The 19162-nt window shown below is 39.3% G+C and overlaps 1 protein-coding gene across 1 annotated transcript in view; it reads left to right on the top strand.

Moving 5' to 3' along the window:
• GAP43 (growth associated protein 43) overlaps nt 1-19162 on the top strand; it is a 99507-nt gene that overhangs the window by 49130 nt on the left and 31215 nt on the right. The window contains exon 2 of the mRNA XM_027585029.2: nt 5125-5734. Coding sequence (XP_027440830.1) covers nt 5125-5734 — 610 coding nt within the window. The remainder of the gene's footprint in view (nt 1-5124; nt 5735-19162) is intronic.

The following is a 19162-nucleotide window of genomic DNA, read 5'->3' as shown; positions in this document are numbered from 1 at the left end:
CAACTGAGCCACCCAGGCGCCCTCGATTCATCTTTTTAAATGACATTTCCTTACAACTGCCAAGAAACCTGAAGACATTTTATCAGGGGGAAGTTGGTCCATCTTCCTTTTTCTCCTCCATAAGGGGCATTTCACTGGATTCCTGATCTTTGACTAGGTTTGAAGAAATACAGAAACTTCAGCATGAACTTTAATGCTTGGGCATTTTTTCTAAAGTATATGCCAACTATATTTAAAATAAACTATGCTTAAAAATAGAGTGAAATTTTCTATGTGAATTTTATCTCAATAAATTATTAATAAAACTAAAGTGAGCCATAGTAGATGTCTGCCAAATTTTATATATATCATCAATAGTTTATTCTGGTTCCTTTATGGATTGCATAAGATCCTGATAGGCATGAAAACTATAGTACGATAAAGAAAATGTTGCTTAAGATATCTCTGGCCCTTCAAATTTGCTTCTCAGAAATATTTTTTGCTCAGATAGAAAATACTTTGATTTACTATAAAGATGTTCTTAGGAAGAAGAATTGGTATACACAAATGACTTTTTAAAAGCATTTACAATTCAATCTTATTTAAGAGAAAATTTGAAGTGTTTTAATAGTAGTATTTATGGCTGGCAGAAGTAGATACAGGGCCAAGTTTTTCTGTGCTTGGAAGGTCGAGGCAGTCCTATGATAATTGGAAAACACTGAATGAATTGAGATGTCCCAGTTGAACAGATGATGTTATTTTAGTTATGAAAGTCAGGCATTCATAGATTTTTGCCTAAAGTTCTTTTGCAACTTAATAAATGCAAATGTTTGGACATTTTAGAATGAATCCTAATTTGTGCCCTCCACCTTCCCCAAAGGGAAAGGAAACTATTAACCAGAACAACAGTGTTGGAGATTAAATAACTACATCTTATATTTGGCTTTCGTACCTGTGATTCTTAAACAGTGTTGAAAATTATTGCCCCTTCCCCTAATGGATTGAGAAATTTGACTGGGTTCCAACAAGTTAGTATGATGGTATCTATCTTCAGACCAATATTCATCCAAGATTTTAACATTGGATGAAAGGTAAAGAGTTCACATACTTTGAATTCCTTTAAGACTTTGTAAGTTACAGAGCTCCCAAAAAATTGGTCAATAAAAACAAAAAGCTATAGAAGTGAAGATTCCTGAAAAAGTTATTGCAACTTATAATGAGACTGTTCCTACATATAATGCACTGCACTGGAAAGTCCTCCTCAGTTAATTCACAGATAGCAACAGTCCCGTGTAAAAATGAAAGAATTTGGAAGTTCCCTCAGAAAACATCAGAGCTCAGCATAAAGCTTATTTATTGTAGGACTGAGTTGAAAAAGTAAATGTTTTTTTTTTTAATTTTTTTTTTAAGTAATCTCTGCACCCAGTGTGGGGCTCAAACTCATGCTCTTCCAATGGAGCCAGGCAGGCACCCCAGAAGTAAATCTATCTTGATGAGACTTATGAACTGATTCTTTGGCTATTGAATACCAGGATCCTTTTTCCAGACCTCCTCCATCTATAGCTCACTGTGTAGACTATCGGCCTTACTTTACAAAATGAACATAAGATCAGGTGTCTAATGTGAATTCCTGGGAAATTACTGATTGTTAGGGCAGCATGAGGTTATCCCCCCCCCAAAAAAAAGCATATTTAAAAAAGAATCTTATGTGGATAAATACAGTACCATCTGTTCCCTAGTGTGTCCACGGTGCCTAGCATAGGTACTCAGTATTGTTAAATGAATAAATGAATGGTGGTGTTGACATGATGCTTTATGGATTATCTGTCACAAGAAAGCCTAAGCTATTCCAGGTTACTAATGCAATAAAATCAGACTTGGGTTTGGGTGGGAAGGGAGAGCACATTAGTTCAAATACAAGCTGGGCCGCTGACTCACCCACGCACACTATAAATTTAGGCAAGTCACTTAACTTCTCAGGGCCATTTTTAGAAACTGAAAGAGTTGTGCTGAATTTGTTGAGTGACCTCTGGTTTCACTGGGCTCAAATGACCTTTTTCTTGGGTTATTCTCCTATTTCCAATTGGAAAAAGTCTCTGGGGCCTGACACGTTAGGGTTACCCTGCAGCCACTCTTGGGAAATGGCGTCTTTCTTGGTCCTCTCTCAAGAACATACGCTCTTGGTCCAATTACCTCTAATACCGTGAAAGGAATTTTATCAGAAAATAACCTGTAAGTTTAAGTCATATTAATAGAATCAATTACAGGTACAAAAGAAAGACATGCACACTCACAGTCTAGCACTGTCTAGCTTCAGACCCAGTTTTTATTTAAAATATTTTTGTCTTTGGATGTTTTTATTCAATCACTTAAGTCTGACCTTATCTTAGGCTGGTTTCTTCCCTCTCCTCCCTTCCTCTCTCCCGTTTCCTCTCTTCTCCTCTTCTCTCTTCCCCTCCCCTTCCATCTCTGTCTCAGTCTCTTTCCCTCTGACTATCTGAAACATTTATGAGTTCTTTTCTTCAACCAATCTCTAAAATCCAGTTTCGCTAAATTTCTAATGATGTTAAGTGGCCCAGCAGTTTCTCCAGGATGAGCTGCAAGCCCATGGCATACTTTCAGCACCTCTTTGGTTCTATCTGCCTATTTGGGTTTGGGTGCCTAGCTCTTACAAGATTGCCTTCACCTCTCCCCTAACTTTAGTGTTCCCTGATTCTCTCTCTTCCTACCTACCCGTTCTTCTCTTGTGTTCCTTATACTCTTGGATTGTTCAGATGAGGCTGGTCCCACAATCTTGGCACCCAAGGCTAGTCTGAGCCCTTCTAAATCGATATTTTAACGTAGATGCTATGTACAAATCTCAAGCCCTGATCATTTGGAAAGTTAAAGTGGCAGATAATCTGAAAAATTAGAAGAGAGAGAGAGAAGGAGAAAGAGAGAGAGAGAGGGAGAGAGAGAAAGGGAGATGGGTGGATTGGGGGGAAGAATCAAGAGGAGCTCTTGCTGTATCCATGTGAAGTTTCTTTCGTTATAGCAGGCAGAGTCTCAGCTTCCTTCTTTTTATGTTTCCAGCTTTTAAAAAGTTTCATCCCCTTTGCTTTGTGTCCTTACAGAGAAAAAGGGAGTGTAAAATTGTAGCTTTTTTTTCTGCACACCTGCCCACTCTGAAATAATTGGTTTGTCTACTTTCACAAGGAGCTGTATTTATATTAAAGAGCCACTTGGCATCAATGCCCAAGTGCAGATGTCCTATCATATACGACTGTGCCTCATTCAGAAAACTCAAGATAGAGTAAAATAAATTAACAACATCTTGGCTCTGTGCTCCATTCACAAATGTTAATTTAACAAGGTTATGCTTCCATCTCTGAGCGGAGCGTTCCTGGCAGGGACAGCTGCTCCCATGCCCCAGATTGTGCTGTGTGCATCCCAGTAGGAGTTATCAAAAGCAGCAGGATGGAGGGAAGGTGGTGGTGCATCAGAGAACTGAACAGTGTCGCAGCATGGCACTGGGAGGAGGGAGAGGAATGGGCCTTTCCAAAATGCTTTTCATCCACTCCTTCATTCTCTGTATGAATACATGCACATTTAACTGAGGAAAAAGAAAAACTTGTCTTAAATTTTACCGGAAAATTGTCAATCCTGCTTTTACTCTCAAATGTGGCTAATTTTCCAAAATACCTTTGTATACCCACTAGCACGTTGATGAATCTACATAGCAACAGGCCCATATGCCTGTGCAAAGAATGTCAAACAGACCCACATCATGATTCACAGGATCTGGGTCACTGGGGCAATGCTGGTATGAGAGAAAATATACCCTTGTGTTGGCCTGCTGTGGCTTACCTCCTAAACTGGAGTAAAGGCCAAGATCAGGCCAAAGTCAAGACTAGGGCCAAACACAGCACTTGGTACATGATAAGCACTCTTCTATTATTAGTCTTTTGAAGGAAATTTGCTGTATTGTTCACTACTGTATTTCTCCATTGCCTAGAACAGTGCTCACAAAAGTGAACAAAAGTTAAATGTTCCAAAGTTAAAGGAAGAAGTGAATGGAGACTATAAGTAACCACATTAGGGCACCATGGTGAGCGGTGAGCAATGGAGCTATATAGAATTTTGTGTACTTCCTTATACATTTCTTTCCATGACTATACCTTTTCTGCCTATCTTCTGATTTAATTTCCTTATGGAAAAAAAGTTATTTGCAGCATATGTTATCCTATAAATGTTACAATCAAATGGTTAAAAAAAAATCGTGTTCTAGTCTCTTGTCTTCAGTACCAAGATGACTCCATTAATGATAATATAAAACTAATTTTAGGTTTAAATTGCTTTGGGAATAAGAAATTGTGATTTAGTAAATATATACTACTCTTTCAAATGTGGAAACAGTGTTTTCCATTCTTTTGTTTTTTTAACTCAAAATAATGGCCATTTTCTGCATTCAAATTTTGAAGGTTTCTATGTTGATTACTGATGTTAGACCGCATACAGGTGAAAGTAGGCATCATTTTGTGACCAGCATTCTGAGTTTTCACAACCCAAACAAATCCCTCCAAGCCCTGAAACTCATTTGTGTTTTGCACCAAACCCTGATGGATCTGTGGTCTAAACCTTTATTTATCACACTCTTGGCCTCCATCTATTGGTTTCCTGACCAGATTTGAAATCTTGGGGAAACGAATAGACTCTTCCATAATAATTTCTAAGCCATCACATATTTCACAGAGTTCTCTTTCAGGAACTCTGAAAAACAGTATCTTTCGGAGCTCTTTGATTAAAACCTAGGATGAATGTAATTTGAATTATCAAGGTACATCGGGAAAAAAAGGCTGGTTTAAGTTTAGTAATGGAGAGACATTGAGCTGGGGAAAGAAACATGTATTAAATAATGCCAGGGATTCTGGAAGTCCAAAAGGACATTAGTTTTGCCATAAGATAATGTGTAGGCCAGTTAATTCCCCATCAAGGAGAGACGAAAGGCTTGATTTGAATCCAGGGTATTGTTGATTTCTTAACTTCACATCTGGAGCCTGACACAAAAGAAATCATTTAACGAATATTTGTTGAATGCTGTGATCTGAAGGAAAAGAACATAACTTCACGTCTTCTATGTTTTTTTTAACCCTTTTCTCCACAAAGGTTGAAAAAAATGATGAAGACCAAAAGATCGAACAAGATGGCATCAAACCAGAAGATAAAGCTCATAAGGCTGCGACCAAAATTCAGGCTAGCTTCCGTGGACACATAACAAGGAAAAAGCTCAAAGGAGAGAAGAAGGGTGATGCCCAAGCTGCTGAGGCGGAAGCGAATGAGAAGGATGAAGCCCCTGCTGCCGATGGCGTGGAGAAGAAGGAGGGAGAAGGTCCCACTTCCGCTGACGCGGCCCCTGCCTCGGGCCCCAAGCCTGAGGAAACCGGCAAGGCAGGCGAAACTCCTTCTGAGGAGAAGAAGGGGGAGGGCGCCCCTGATGCTGCCACAGAGCAGGCAGCCCCCCAGGCTCCTGCCCCCTCAGAGGAGAAGGCCGGCTCTGCTGAGACAGAAAGTGCTACTCAAGCTTCCACTGACAACTCGCCGTCCTCCAAGGCCGAAGACGCCCCAGCCAAGGAGGACCCTAAACAAGCCGATGTGCCTGCTGCTGTCACCGCTGCTGCCGCCGCCACCGCCCCTGCTGCAGAGGATGCTGCTGCCAAGGCAACAGCCCAGCCTCCAACGGATGCTGTGGAGAGCAGCCAAGCCGAGGAGAAGATAGGTGAGCCGCCGCCGCGAGGGTCCCGCGCCGTGGGTGGGTGGGCCACCCGCGCCATCCCGGGAGACGGAAAAAGTCTAGAAGGCTTTTCAAGGAAATCCGGGGAAGCTGCGCTTAATTCCCCAAAGTGGCGGGGCAGAGAGCTGACTCTGGCCACTTATATTCCCCAGTATCTCCAAGCCTGAGAGAGAACTCGGGCAGGTCTGTGTAGCAGTCAGCACTGGAGAGGTCTGGCAATCATCTTGTTAATTGAATTGGCGTAAATAGCAAAACTAGGTAATCCCAGTTTTAAAAAAAAGTATTAAGTGTGCTGGTTACACTTAGTTTACTAAGTAATTACAGAGGCTACATATATTTTATAGAAGGGAATTAGCTAATATGATTATTTGGCTCTAGGAAGTGCATGGTTATAAGTACAGCCAACTCCCTATTGATCCAGATGATCTATTTGGAATTGCTGGCAGCAAAAACATAATCTCAGACCACCTTTGCCTTTCCCTCAGTATGTTTCTGGGCATTCTCCCCACCATCAATTGGTGAGTAGTGTGCGTATGTGTGTGTACGCTCAGAGAATATTAATTGTACCATTGAATCAGGGTCAAACTAATTAGGAAAATAAGTCTGTTGATGTTGCCAAAAACAAAAGAAAAACCCCCAATACAGAACATGCTGTGAAGTCAAACATAAATTATCATTTTACTATTGAAGATACTACTTTCTACCATATGCACAAATAATTGAGAGTTGACTATGATTACAAAAAGGAACCAGGTTCTCTTCAGTTTGGAGCTTAACTTGAAAGCTGGAGTGTTTTCACTATTATGGCCCAAATAGCCTGTGCAGAATTGGAATAGAGCATTCCCAGAGCAAGATCGATCTATCAGAATATCACCTCTGGAGACTAGGTCCATCCCTCACCCTAACCATCCATAGTGGTGAAGGAGGCCAACAGTCTCCAAGACTTTTCTCTAGCCTAATATGACCCATGAATACCTTTCAGCCTCAAAGACTTTAAAGTTGCTTCTGTGCCTGTTTAAAAGTTTGGGTTTACTCCTTCCAAACTTCGTGAATTTAACCCATGATGTGTCTAAGGACCCACACTTGGACTAGAGCACATTGTGCCCTTGAGAAAGGACCTACTACATGGGGAAATGTTTGGCATCTGACCATTATATTGAGAAAGTAATCATTGGACATTTGCCTTGATATTCATGTTAGATACTAAATTAGATATTACAATTGGCAGATGATTATTTTAGGTATTTTCAAGCCTACTTTTTTCATCTTACCCCCCAAATTCTGTAAGAAGCCAGACTATATTAATTGTTTTTGTTATTAACATTCTCTAGCTCCAGACAAATCACACACCTCTTTCTCCCAGTGACTCATTCTAAATCTTTATTCTAACTACATACCTGCCCCAGGGGCTGGACCTTGTGGTTAAGAAGATGGGAATACTTCCCTAGGAAAGGTAAGGCATGTGATAAATAACGGGGAGTTGGTTTTAATTTTCTCAGCAAAACCAACCTTGTTAACTACTTTTTTGTTGTTTTGTTTTTTTAAGTTTTAATTTTAATTCCGGTTAGTTAACATACAGTGTTATATCAGTTTCAGGTATACAATATAGTGATTCAATAGATCCATACATCACCTGGTGCTCATCACAACAAATATGCTCCTTAATCCCCATCACCTTTTTAACCCATCCCTCCACCCACCTCCCCTCTGGTAACCATCAGTTTGTTCTCTATACTTAAAAGAGTTAACTGCTTCTCTTTAGGCTTAAGGTTATAATCTCAGACATGATGGCTGGAAATCACAACCTCATAAATTTAGAAATTGATCATGATTTTAAAAACAAAATATTTGAATGGCTGAAGTCATATTTTTTAACTGGAATTTCTAAAGTTGTGAGAATAAACAAGGACATTTTGATTTTAGGTATGTGCTCATGATTTGGATTAATAGAAAGAAGGAAAGCTTGAATCAATGAGAAGCCTAAAAATATTTTTTGAGGAAATTCAGTTTTGTTATTTTGCAAAGTATGGCAATTCCAAATGAATTAATAAAGTACTTTATGTAGTACATGCTCAATAAATGTCAAGTAATGAATGAATGAATGAAATTGACTAGATTTAATTTATAATGATTTGTTCACTCATTCTTATTCTTCCTGCAACCTTGCTTACTCCATTCACTTATTTGATTAAACATGTGTTTGGTTTTTGTAGGCAAATAGAGATTGTGCTGTGTCCTAAGTTTTACAGATTCCAACTGAAAAATGTCTCAATTAGTCTAATTTTTAATATGTACATCGAAAGGGGTAATTGAAAGTGTAGGTGAAGTTCCACTTGAAGGTAATCACAAAGGACAATTTATTTTACATTGTTTCTGAGTTTGGGGTAGGTATTGTCTTCTTGGTTAGATTCTGAAATGCTGCCTGTACCTTCTTTCTGGACTCATGTGTCTATTAGCCTTGCCTGCTGTATGTGACAAGCACAAATTATCCAGATGTGGTGAGTCTCAGGAATCACAGAAACTAGAGGTGGCAGGGAGATCTATCACAGCATAGCAGGCCCAAATTCCCAGGAGCCCTGTACCACATTTTCTTCTATCTCCCATTGGATTTCATTCTAATCCAAGTTAAAATAACAGTATTTCCAATTGAGCTCCACTGTCTGGAAATGGATGGCTACCCTGGGTTGCTGTAGGATTCTCTGGCTACGTGGATGGGTATAGAGAGACAAGTAGAGAAGGTGAAACAGGGTTCAGGGCAAAATAAGTCACTAGAGAGAATTCAGGACAATAATTTCTGTCAGCGGGAGGGTAAAAAAAAATTGGACCAAATCTGATCACTGCTTTAATACAAATGGCAATGCTTTATAGATTATAAATGTCACCTTACTTCCTTTACTATTTGTGGCTTTATTACACATAGATGTCATTTACATTAACTTCTGGAGTTGGTTAGTTCTTTTTCTTTCCTTTTGTTTTTTAAAATCCTCCAAGTATATCTCCCTCACTCTCTGCTCTGCCACTCTACCTGCCTGTCTCTTGATATGCCTATGACCAAAAGATTTCAGTGCATTTCTGATGATGATTCCTTTATAGGAGGAGGAGTATTTAGGCATATCTAGGACACCGCTCCCCTTTAGCCATGAGGAGAGAATGTTCAAGCCAACTTCAGTGATAGTGTCCTTGGTGTCTCTTGCTAAACAGTGTCACTCTCCTCATTGGGCTTTCAGTGAAGGAATTCTGCTGTGGCTCTTCTCCATGATATTATATTGACTTTCCCCAATAGAGGACTCCAAAATTTCTGCTGTGGCCATAGTCAGTGATGTAGTACTACCAAAGTAATATATCCAGGTGGCTAGAAATCAGAGGTTGGAGAGGTGGTTGCCACAGGGTACTTGACTGATACTAGTGGCAGGGGCAACTCTGTATTACCATAGGTTTTCTGTATGTTGAACTTGGCTGCATTTGAATTTCATGGTCTCATTACTTCTTTCTAACTGGAGTCACCAATAATGATCTTCAAAACAAGGGAGTTTTTTCCCTTCAAATTTTTATTTGAATTCCAGTTAGTTAACATACAGTGTAATATTAGTTTCAGGAGTAGAATTTAGTGATTCATTACTTACATACAACACCCAGTGCTCATCACAAGTGGCCTCCTTAATACCCATCACCCATTTAGCCCATCCCCCACCCACCTCCCTCCATCAACCCTCAGTTTTTTCTCTGTTGTTAAGAGTTTCTTATGGTTCATTCCCTGCCCCTTTTCCCTTCCCATATGTTCATCTGTTTTATTTCTTAAATTCCACATATGAATGAAATCATATGGTATCTGTCTTTCTCTGACTGACTTATTTCACTTAGCATAGTACCCTCTAATTCCATCCATGTCATTGCAAATGGCAAGATTTCATACCTCTTGATGGCTGAGTAATATTCCATTGTATATACATAACACCTCTTCTTTATGCATTCTTCTGTCAGTGGACATCTGGGCTCCTTCCATAGTTTGGCTATCGTTGATAATGCTGCTATAAACTTCGGGGTGCATGTACTCCTTTGAATCTGTATTTCTGTATCCTTTGGGTAAATACCTAGTAGTGCAATTGCTGGATCGTAGGGTAGTTCTATTTTTAACTTTTTGAGGAGCCTCCATACTGTTTTCCAGAGTGGTGGCACCAGTTTGCATTCCCACTAACAATGTAAGAGGGTTCCCCTTTCTCTGCATCCTCACTAACATCTGTTGTTTCCTGTGTTAATTTTAGCCATTCTAACAGGTGTAAGGTGGTATATCATGGTTTCGATTTGTATTTCCCTGATGATGATGAGTGATGTTGAGCATCTTTTCATGTGCTGAAACAGGGGAGTTTTGTCACTGTCATACCTCTTTTCCTTTTCCCTTTTCTGCTTCCTTCCTCCTTCCCTCTCTGCCTTCCTTCCTCCTTTTTTTTTTTTTTGTCTTCCATTTATATTAACTTTCTACTGTGCTAGGCATTAAGATCACAAAGATGAGTAAGATATGGCCACTGATCTTATGCAGTCCCGATCCAGTAGAGGGTGTGGGGTGAAATTCAGGGAGTGGTATTGAAAACAATCATAGTAATAATCTCAACTAAATTAAATTCTGCAAGAAGGTATGGACTACTTCTGTATGCCAAGGCGCCATGGGACAAAATATGAATGAGACAGTGCTTCATGCAATTTGAAGCATGCTAAAAAAAAGTTTTTATATAATGTGTGTCTCTATTGCCAAATTGTTAGCCAAAAGAATGGTTGCAAAATTTATAGTTTCTGGAATCATAATGAAGTGTCCAGCCCATGTTTCTGGATTTGGGGCCATTCTCTATGTTCCTCTAAACAAAGTTTTCCTAAGTCCCAGGGTAACCATCCATAACATTTTTAGCTCTCTAAAGGACAGATCCTCTTCCACCAAACTCTGTGTTGTGAGATTTCCCAAGGATATTTACACTTATTTGGCAGGGTGCCTCATAAGCAGTTTTGATTTGAAATGTGGTTTCAACCACTTCCCAAATTTATACATAACTCATAAAGAGTGAAAATTTGGGTTGTGCAAGTCCATGAATGTTGTCTATAAAACATGGGCACCCTGTCAGATACTCAGTTGCATGCTGCTTAAAACTGATCATTATTAAGTTTTTATGGGGCATTTTTATATTGCTAGAGTAATCATTTTTATTGGCTTTTCTTGACAACAATCCAGTGGCACTTGAAAATATTTTCTTTTCTGCTTTTACATTCTGAGAATAGGGGCAAAGTAAATGCATATTCTGCCCACAGACACAGTCAGCGATGAACCAGGGGTCAAACTGATAGGACTCTAAATTCTCACCTTAATTTTAGCCTTGCAGTTCTTTACATCTCTTTTAAGGTGCTGTTTTATCTCAATTCCTGCATTTTCTCTTTTTCTTAGCAGTTGTGACATTTTCTGATTATTGTCAGACAATACCAACCAGGATTTTCTGGTCTGTTCTGTGTCCTGTGTGCCCAGTAAGATAATGCAGAGAAAAGAACACTAGACTAGAATAAGGAGACTAGGGTTCTACCTCAGTATTTCTGCTAACCAGCTGTGAGATTTTTAGGCAAGTCATTGCTTCTCTCTAGGTTCCAGTTTTAAGAGGAGGGGCTAGGAGAGTTGGCTTTTAACGTTTTTTCAAGGTTTAAAATGCATAGTTTTTATAATGGCTAGCACTTAAGGAGCATTTGACAAGTGTCTGACCCTTTGCTGACTGCTATATGGGGATTACCCCATTTAGTCATCAAAAGCACTCTGTGGTATAAGTACTTTGACAGACGAGGAGTCTGAGGTTCAGAGAGATTGCAGCACCTAATCATTGTCAACAGCTAGCAAGTAACTGAACCAGGTGCTGAGCCTTACGTTGAACCCTGACACCACCGCGAGTGCTATTCCAAAAGAAACAAAGACAAGGGGGAGATCTAAGAACCCCAACATTGTGTCTTAATCTAAGAACATCCCTCTTGGCTCTTTTCCAGGAATCATGAGTGATCACTTTTACAGATGAGTAACTAGTAATTATCCTTACTCCTGGCCATAATTCCCTCATAGCTCCATCACCCCAAAAATATTGGGAATATTAAACTAGTTCTGAGTCTTGGGTTCCTAGTTTGAAAATCCTTAAGTACTGTCTTATTAAGTCTAAGAGAGTTAGAAAGATCAGTTGAAATTGGTTGTTCTTAACAGAAGTACTACTGACTCCATCGAATATGCTGGGAGAGCTGAACATTAGAAAGTGAAATTTTCAGATCTCAATCAGATGAAGGTCATTTCATGTGTTCTAGGTGATGCCTACCCTGAATTTGGCTTATCAAAATTAGCATCTTTTAAAATTCTTGTTTATATCTTTTTCCTCCCTTTTGGCACGTACATTTCTAAAGGACCCCGATACCTTTATATTTGTAACTAAAATAATATAAAGAACTTAATAGAGAGGGCAGGTTGGAGAGCAGTCACTCTCTCTTCAATTTAAAAAATGGAAGCTGACAAAAGATCAGAAGAGATGTTTTAGAACCAAGAAACTCATATTTTGAAGACTTTCATCTATTCTTTCATAGCTCATATTAAATAATTGCTGTTCCCTCATAAAGAAGCTAATAATCAGAAAGGCATGTAAGTAACTCTGCTAATTTTAAAGTGTAGAATTATATTTGGAACTGAAAATGAAAGAGTATTTCTTAAAATACAGAATACTTCCAGATGCTAATGTATATTCATCAAATATATTTTCTCGTTTTCTCTACACACATACACATGCACACAGCATCCCAGAAGGATTAAAAGGAGGAGGAGGAGGAGACACAACCAAGAGCAGCAAGGGTTACACAGTCCATTTGGCTAAACATGGAGAGAGAGCAGAGCACTCAATTTAATGGACTAGAAAGCACTGAGTGGTCATTACTCTTATTTTCTTCTCACAATCATAGCTTCATTAAATAAAGAATGGAAAGCTTTCTATAACCAGACATAAAAGGAGGAGAAGGAAACCAATGGTGCTGCTTCAAGCTACAGAACCTGAGCCCTTGAAGATGTCCCAAGATGATATGGTTTACAGCATGCATAAAGAGGAGGGAGGGTTTTGAGAGGATATGTAAGATTTGCCAACCCTCTTAGTCATATGTGAATTTTGTGTCGTAAGGAAATGACTGAATCAGGTGCTGAACCTCAGACCAATTCCTATAATCAAGAAAATCTGAACCTCTGCCTTCTTCAAAACAGCTTTTGCCAATTATTGGTCTCACAGCAATAAAGCTTGGCTCTCTAAGCAAATAATTTATTTCTGGGCTTATTTAAAAGAATTGCCCATAAATTGTTTTCATGAAGATGTTGAAGAGAATCCATATTTTTAATGGATCCAATATCTTATAGGTACTATTTGGTTCAAGTGTTCTGTGTTTTCAGCATAAATAGACTAAACCTACACCAAAAGTCAAGAGAGTTGGGTCCTCGTTCAGGTCCTGCTATGATTCCAGGCCGGCCAGCCCTTCTACCCTCTGAGCTTAGTTCCAACACCTGCAAAGTATTAGTGTGTTCGACTAGGTCTGTTCTGCCTTCTAGTTCCAAAAGGCAATATGCAATGATAGACTGAAGAGAAACCTTTCAAGTGTGGCCACGTGGCCTCTTATTCAACCACCCTTGCCTTCCTGCAGTCCCTTATTTTCTAAACTATTAGAAAGTGGGTTTAAGGGACAGGGCAGATAATAAACAAGTCTAAATAGAGGGGCAAAGAATCCAGGAAGAGCCAGCTTTAAGAAAGTTTATGGTTACACTGGAGGCCCAGGAGACTGCAAACAAAACAAAACAAAACAAAACAACTCAATGAAATTTTCTAACCCACCTTATACTTGAGATTGCAAAGGAGGAGTTGACAATGATGTTTTCTGATATGGTTAGACTCTTGCTTATATCTCTCCTGACCTTGTCTCTGAGATGGAAAACTATAGCTATGTTGTCCATAATGTGCTGTCACTAGTTTCACTTTCATCTTGGACTTAATTCACTTTTTATTTTTTACCCGTCTTATTAAAGCAACTCCAAGAGTACATGGAGCCTTGGATTCCTGTGTAGAGAATGGCTGCATCTGACGGACAATTGTGGTTGATAAGCATTTTAAAAATTTTGTCAGTGGAGTGTCACTAAAACATAAGGTTATGTGGATAGGCGCAATCGTGTGTCCCTCCAATTCTTTTATTCATTCTACCGTCGTAGAAATTGGATCTTAGACCATGAGTGAAATTAGCTAACAGGTCTAAGTGGTCGGAATTAGGCCACCAAACATTCCAAGAAGGGATGGTGCAGGTGAGGCACAGGTTAGTTGTGAGTACTTAGCAAGTCTCACACATATTTTCAATCTTCAAATCACAAATTAGGGGAATGTAGAAGACAAAATATTTCAGTTTGATCATCTTATAGTATTCTGTTTGGAATAGAATACCATTCTTAAGGTATCTTCGAGGGAAAAAAGGTACCCTAAGAAGGCTAGTTGCTTTTTCTTATAAATCATGTTTAGTATTAACGTTCTCTCCTGGAGGCATAAATATAGTCAAGTAAGTCCCGAGCCTAGTGTTTTGTTTTTACTTTTTTCCAGTAGTAGTTAGTAGAAACTTTTGGATTTTGTAATACAAATCAGAAACCATTCCCCGAAAAGAGTCCCTTCTTGCTGGTGCATGGTGAATGTGTGTATTTCTCAGATAGAGTAGATATGAACATTTTTATAGCCTTGAAAGAATCTTCTCTTTGGGGTATGAAAAGGTGAAAAATATAATTTAGATATGTTTAAGCATATCTGTGTACAGGCATGTATCCATGCCTGTAGCACATTCTTCTGGCAACTCACTAGCACATATGTACACACACACACACACACACACACACACACACATCTGACGTGTGGGAAAGGCCTGCTCATGTGAGTTCAGGCTATCAGAGAAAATCTGGAAGAACAATGAACTACATGTTTTTCCACTCTTAAGGCCATCACGAAGCCAGGAGTAGGGGGAGGGGGCGGATGGCTCCGGGAACACCTGTGTGTCTCTCAGAGGCTCGTGTGGAGGGTGCCCCTGCTTCCTCTGCTGGATGTGTCACTGGAATGTGTCTGTGAGTGTACGGTGAGATGGGAGGGGGGCTGGGAGTCAGGACTGAGGCTGTCTGTGAGGAAATTCATAGTGTGTGAAAGTGAGACTTCTGGGTAGGCTAAATAGGGGGAAAGAGTCCAGGCAGACTTCTTGGTGCAGAGGTTACCTCTGCTGAGTCTTGAAGGACAAGATGTATCTACTAAAAAAGGGGTATCTTTTGTTAAACAAACAAACAAACAAAAAACCTCGAGAAACTACCTTTCATTTGAACTAACACAAAAATACAAATAACTTAATTCAGGTCATAATTCAGCAGCATCTATTGAAGATTAATCCATAGGAGGAAAAGTAGCTCCATGACATGTTCTGTTTATTGTTGAGTCCCTGGCACCTGTAACAATGGGAAATAGAAGGCAGCCAGTAAGTATTTGATGAATGAATTAAGAATGAGTTGAACAATGGTATTATAATAGAGAAAGTCCTAAACTGACTTAAGAGACTGGATTCTAACCTGAATGCTTGGGGCAGGCAAATTCCTTGCATTCTCTGGAAGTGAGTTTACCCTTTCGTGGAACAAAAATATCAGACAGAGGATCTCAGGATCACCACTGTTTCTATAATAGCTCCACCGCGCCCATTTACGACACATGCCGACCTCTATGCAGATTCTAAGTGCTTAACCAGAAAGCTGTGCTGCCGTCAACCTTTCTGCTATTTTGGAGGCTGAATACAGAGCTTGCTGGAAATTTTGCTGTTACTCAGAGGCATACGTCATCCCCGAGGTAGCTAGATTTCAAGCCATTCGGAGACCAAAGTGAGCATTTTGCATCATGTTCAGAAACATATTGAAAACTAGAGGAAACCAAAGCTGCTCCCTTCTGAAAGCAGGTGATTAATTTCATTCCAGCCCCATGAGTGACCTGTGTGAGGTTCGTGCCAGTGTGTGACAGGTACACCCAGGGAAGGAATGATCTGCCAGGTTCCTTGGCTCCTTTTCCTGCTCTGACATGTTTAAGTAATCTTCACAGGGTGTTAAGAGTCTCCTGAACCTGCTGTGCCCCACTATAGGATGAATTGTTAATATGTTCCCAAGCCCACAGTGTCGGGACAGAGACCAGAAAATAGGCTTTCCCATTCCTGTTGCCTAGTCTCCTTTCCCACAGTGGGGTAAACATAATTTATGTACAGCTTGCAAGCCGTTTAGGCTACAGACCATAAGGAACATTGGAGTGGAAGGTTGAATAAATTTCTTCCCGCATATAAACTCTAACTTGAAGCCACTCTCATGGATTCGATAAAAAGAAAGACAGACTCTGTGAAATGTCTCTAGTCCAGTGGAAAGGGCTGAGCAAACCCAGAGTTTGGCCACTCGTTTGCAGCATTTGCCCACCTGTCAGTTTCCTCTTTCTTGCCAGTTCTTAAAAAAGGAAAAGCAGAGGGTAAAAATGAAGCAAAGCCTTGTCAGTCTCTGATTTGCTATTTATGCATGTTTCTCACTCCAGCAGAAAGGTAGACCTGTAAGATGTAACACTGTTTTTGTGCTACATTGAGTGTGGTCTGGATACAAGGTGGGTGCAATTGTCAAATTACTTATTGCTCTTGAACGCGTATAAGCCGAAACCCTTCTCTACTTTCCTAACATCCTGATAAAGCAAGCTTTTGCAAGAGTATCACACAATAAATGGATAGGTTTTCATGTTCCAATTAATCTGGGAACTCCGGCTGCATCGCATCAGAAGTCTCCACCGGAGGATTAGTTTGAAAGATGAGTTAGAAGGAGTATTTATCACATTTTCAGGTATTATAGAATAATGTTTCTTTTCCCCACTCTCTCCCTATCTTCATTGTAGTCATTGTCTGGCCATTTGCCCTGAGTTTCCTGATGATTACACATGGATGTCGTTACAGTGTAACAAACAAACAAGCAAACAAACCCAAAACATAAATCATTCGTGATTGATGGCTTTATCAGATATCTGTAGTGATGTACTAGTAAACTGGCTCTCCAAAACAAGACAAAACCAAACCAAACAAAACAAAACCCCAAATTGAAAAAGCCCGGATTTGTAGTATTTGCCAATTTCTGTAGTATAAATACTCCCATCATAGCTGATTTCAGGCTACCAATGTGTTGTCACTGAACACACAGATGGGAAGTGATGCTAACAACTTACTTTCAGTAGCCAATGTGAGCCAGCTCCATCATATCCCAAATGAATATATTCTAGAAGTTAATAAACTTAACTTTTGGTGACTAAAATACTGGACAGTAGTTATCAGCTCCCAAACAGTGATAAATATCTATAACACTCACAAACTTATATATATATGCATAACATATGCCTTGAGAACTAGTTTTAACATTTGCAGTGATTTCTGTTATGCATTGTGCACTTATCAAAGGTTAAGGAAAAGGGTGAAGTTCAGAATCGTACCTGCTATACAACTAGGAAAATAGTTGCTACAGGAGGAATTGATATATTTATTGTCCTCAAACGTGTGATCTCAGCTGCATCTTTTTAATTAGTTGAAAGGCTTTTTATCTTTTCAGAGGTGAATTCAGGGTTCAGATTGAATCACGACCATGCTGGCTTTTCTAACCTTTAATGTAGAGGAAGGGTTGCCTCTTTCCTTTCCTCATATTAATTTTTAGGGGGTGTGATGCTTTTAATCCTAGGCAGAGCATTGTGACACCGTGAAGCCACAGAAGGTAGGATGAGATTAGTGAGTCATTATTGAGGACAGAAGTTTTAAAAAATTTTTAGCCAGGGTACCACTTGTTCAAATGAGTTTCAAATATATGTACATGAAACCCCCAAACCGAGCTGATCTGGTTGGGAATGGCAGGGGGAAATGAGACCCAGGGCTCCTTTTACTCTGCTTCTATCCTTCCCTTCTAAATGAGAAATACATTAAGAAATCTCTCTCTTACTGGCTTTCTACACATAGCCAGCAAAATGGTCAATGTCAGGTCCAAACCTGTCGATCTCACTCACTGCAGCTGGTCTTCACCACGAGTATGGTTACCTGGAGCCATGTTGATTTAGTAGTAGATTATGTGTATTATTTAGAAGGTCAACATAACATCCTCCTCCCTTATTATAGTCCAGTTGTTTAGACACAGATAGAATTGGTCTGAGTAACCTCTCAGCATGGTGTTGTGTACATTAAACAATGTTCTATTTTATTTTGATTCTAAACAGTATTGAAGTGATGCAAAATTTATTTTATAAATAACAAATCCAAGGAAAATTTATTTTCTAAAACTTTGTTTTAAAATCTGAAATCAGTGAATTTTGAACCATGTTTCTTGGAGCCCTGAAATTCCATGGGGTAGCACCTCAGAAGTGGTTTCTGGAAACTGGGTTGTCTTGCAGAGCCAGATTGGCAAAGATCCGGGTCCTCCACTATCCCATAATCCCTTTTTCCTCCACTAACTGTTTCTGGCTCTTGGTAAAATTTTGACATTCTAACTAATAATAACTGAAAATTGCTGTTCTAAACTTAAGGCCAATTTCAAAAGTCCTTGAATGTTGGCATGATTCAGACTCAACTGAGCATAATTCAGTACTCCTCTTTTCATTCAGGCATCCGCTCTATATGTAGCCTGAATTGTTTATTTTACTAACAGATGATCTTCCCAGATATATTATAGGAATTGTTCAAATTCTAGTTGTTCACATTCAAATAGGAGTTGTTCAAATTGTTGAAATCTATAAGAATTTGCTCATATTGCAAATTGTAAACAAATGGAAGTTAGGGAACTCACCCAGGGTTACTAACCAAGGCTAAATAAAAGTAGTGCATCTGTAGTTTCTGGGTCTTTGAGAAAAAGAAACCAATTAATAATGCAATAATATTTTTTAGTTCTCCAATTTTCAACATAATTATATAAACAAAACATCCTCTGTGGTGCGATACCATTTAAGGAATTCCATCTATGTAGTTTCAAAATATCTACCAAAAGAAAAAAAGAAAGAAAGAAAAAGAAAAAAGATTTCTAGAAAGCTAAGCCCAAAATCTGTCTCCAAAATTCCAAAAAAATCTGCCACTTTCTTTCTTCCACTCCTCAGCCATGGTGGATACCTCTGTCTAAAAGGATGCCTAAAAGGGAAACACCCATGGGCAATGGGGCCAGTTCTTATTTTACTCCAGAGATTAACATCCTAAATGTCACTTGAATGATTAAAATCACAGTGTGAAACAACCCAGCTGGGTAAAAGGAGTAGATCCAATCATGCCATGATAATCTTAGGCTTAGGGTTTGAGGGTCTTTGATTTCTTCTTACAATTTCTAATAGATTATCC

Source organism: Zalophus californianus, chromosome 1, assembly GCF_009762305.2.
Source record: "Zalophus californianus isolate mZalCal1 chromosome 1, mZalCal1.pri.v2, whole genome shotgun sequence".
In the NCBI taxonomy this organism is placed as follows: domain Eukaryota; kingdom Metazoa; phylum Chordata; class Mammalia; order Carnivora; family Otariidae; genus Zalophus; species Zalophus californianus.
Note: the sequence above shows the minus strand (reverse complement) of the source record. Positions and strands in the feature narration are given on the sequence as shown.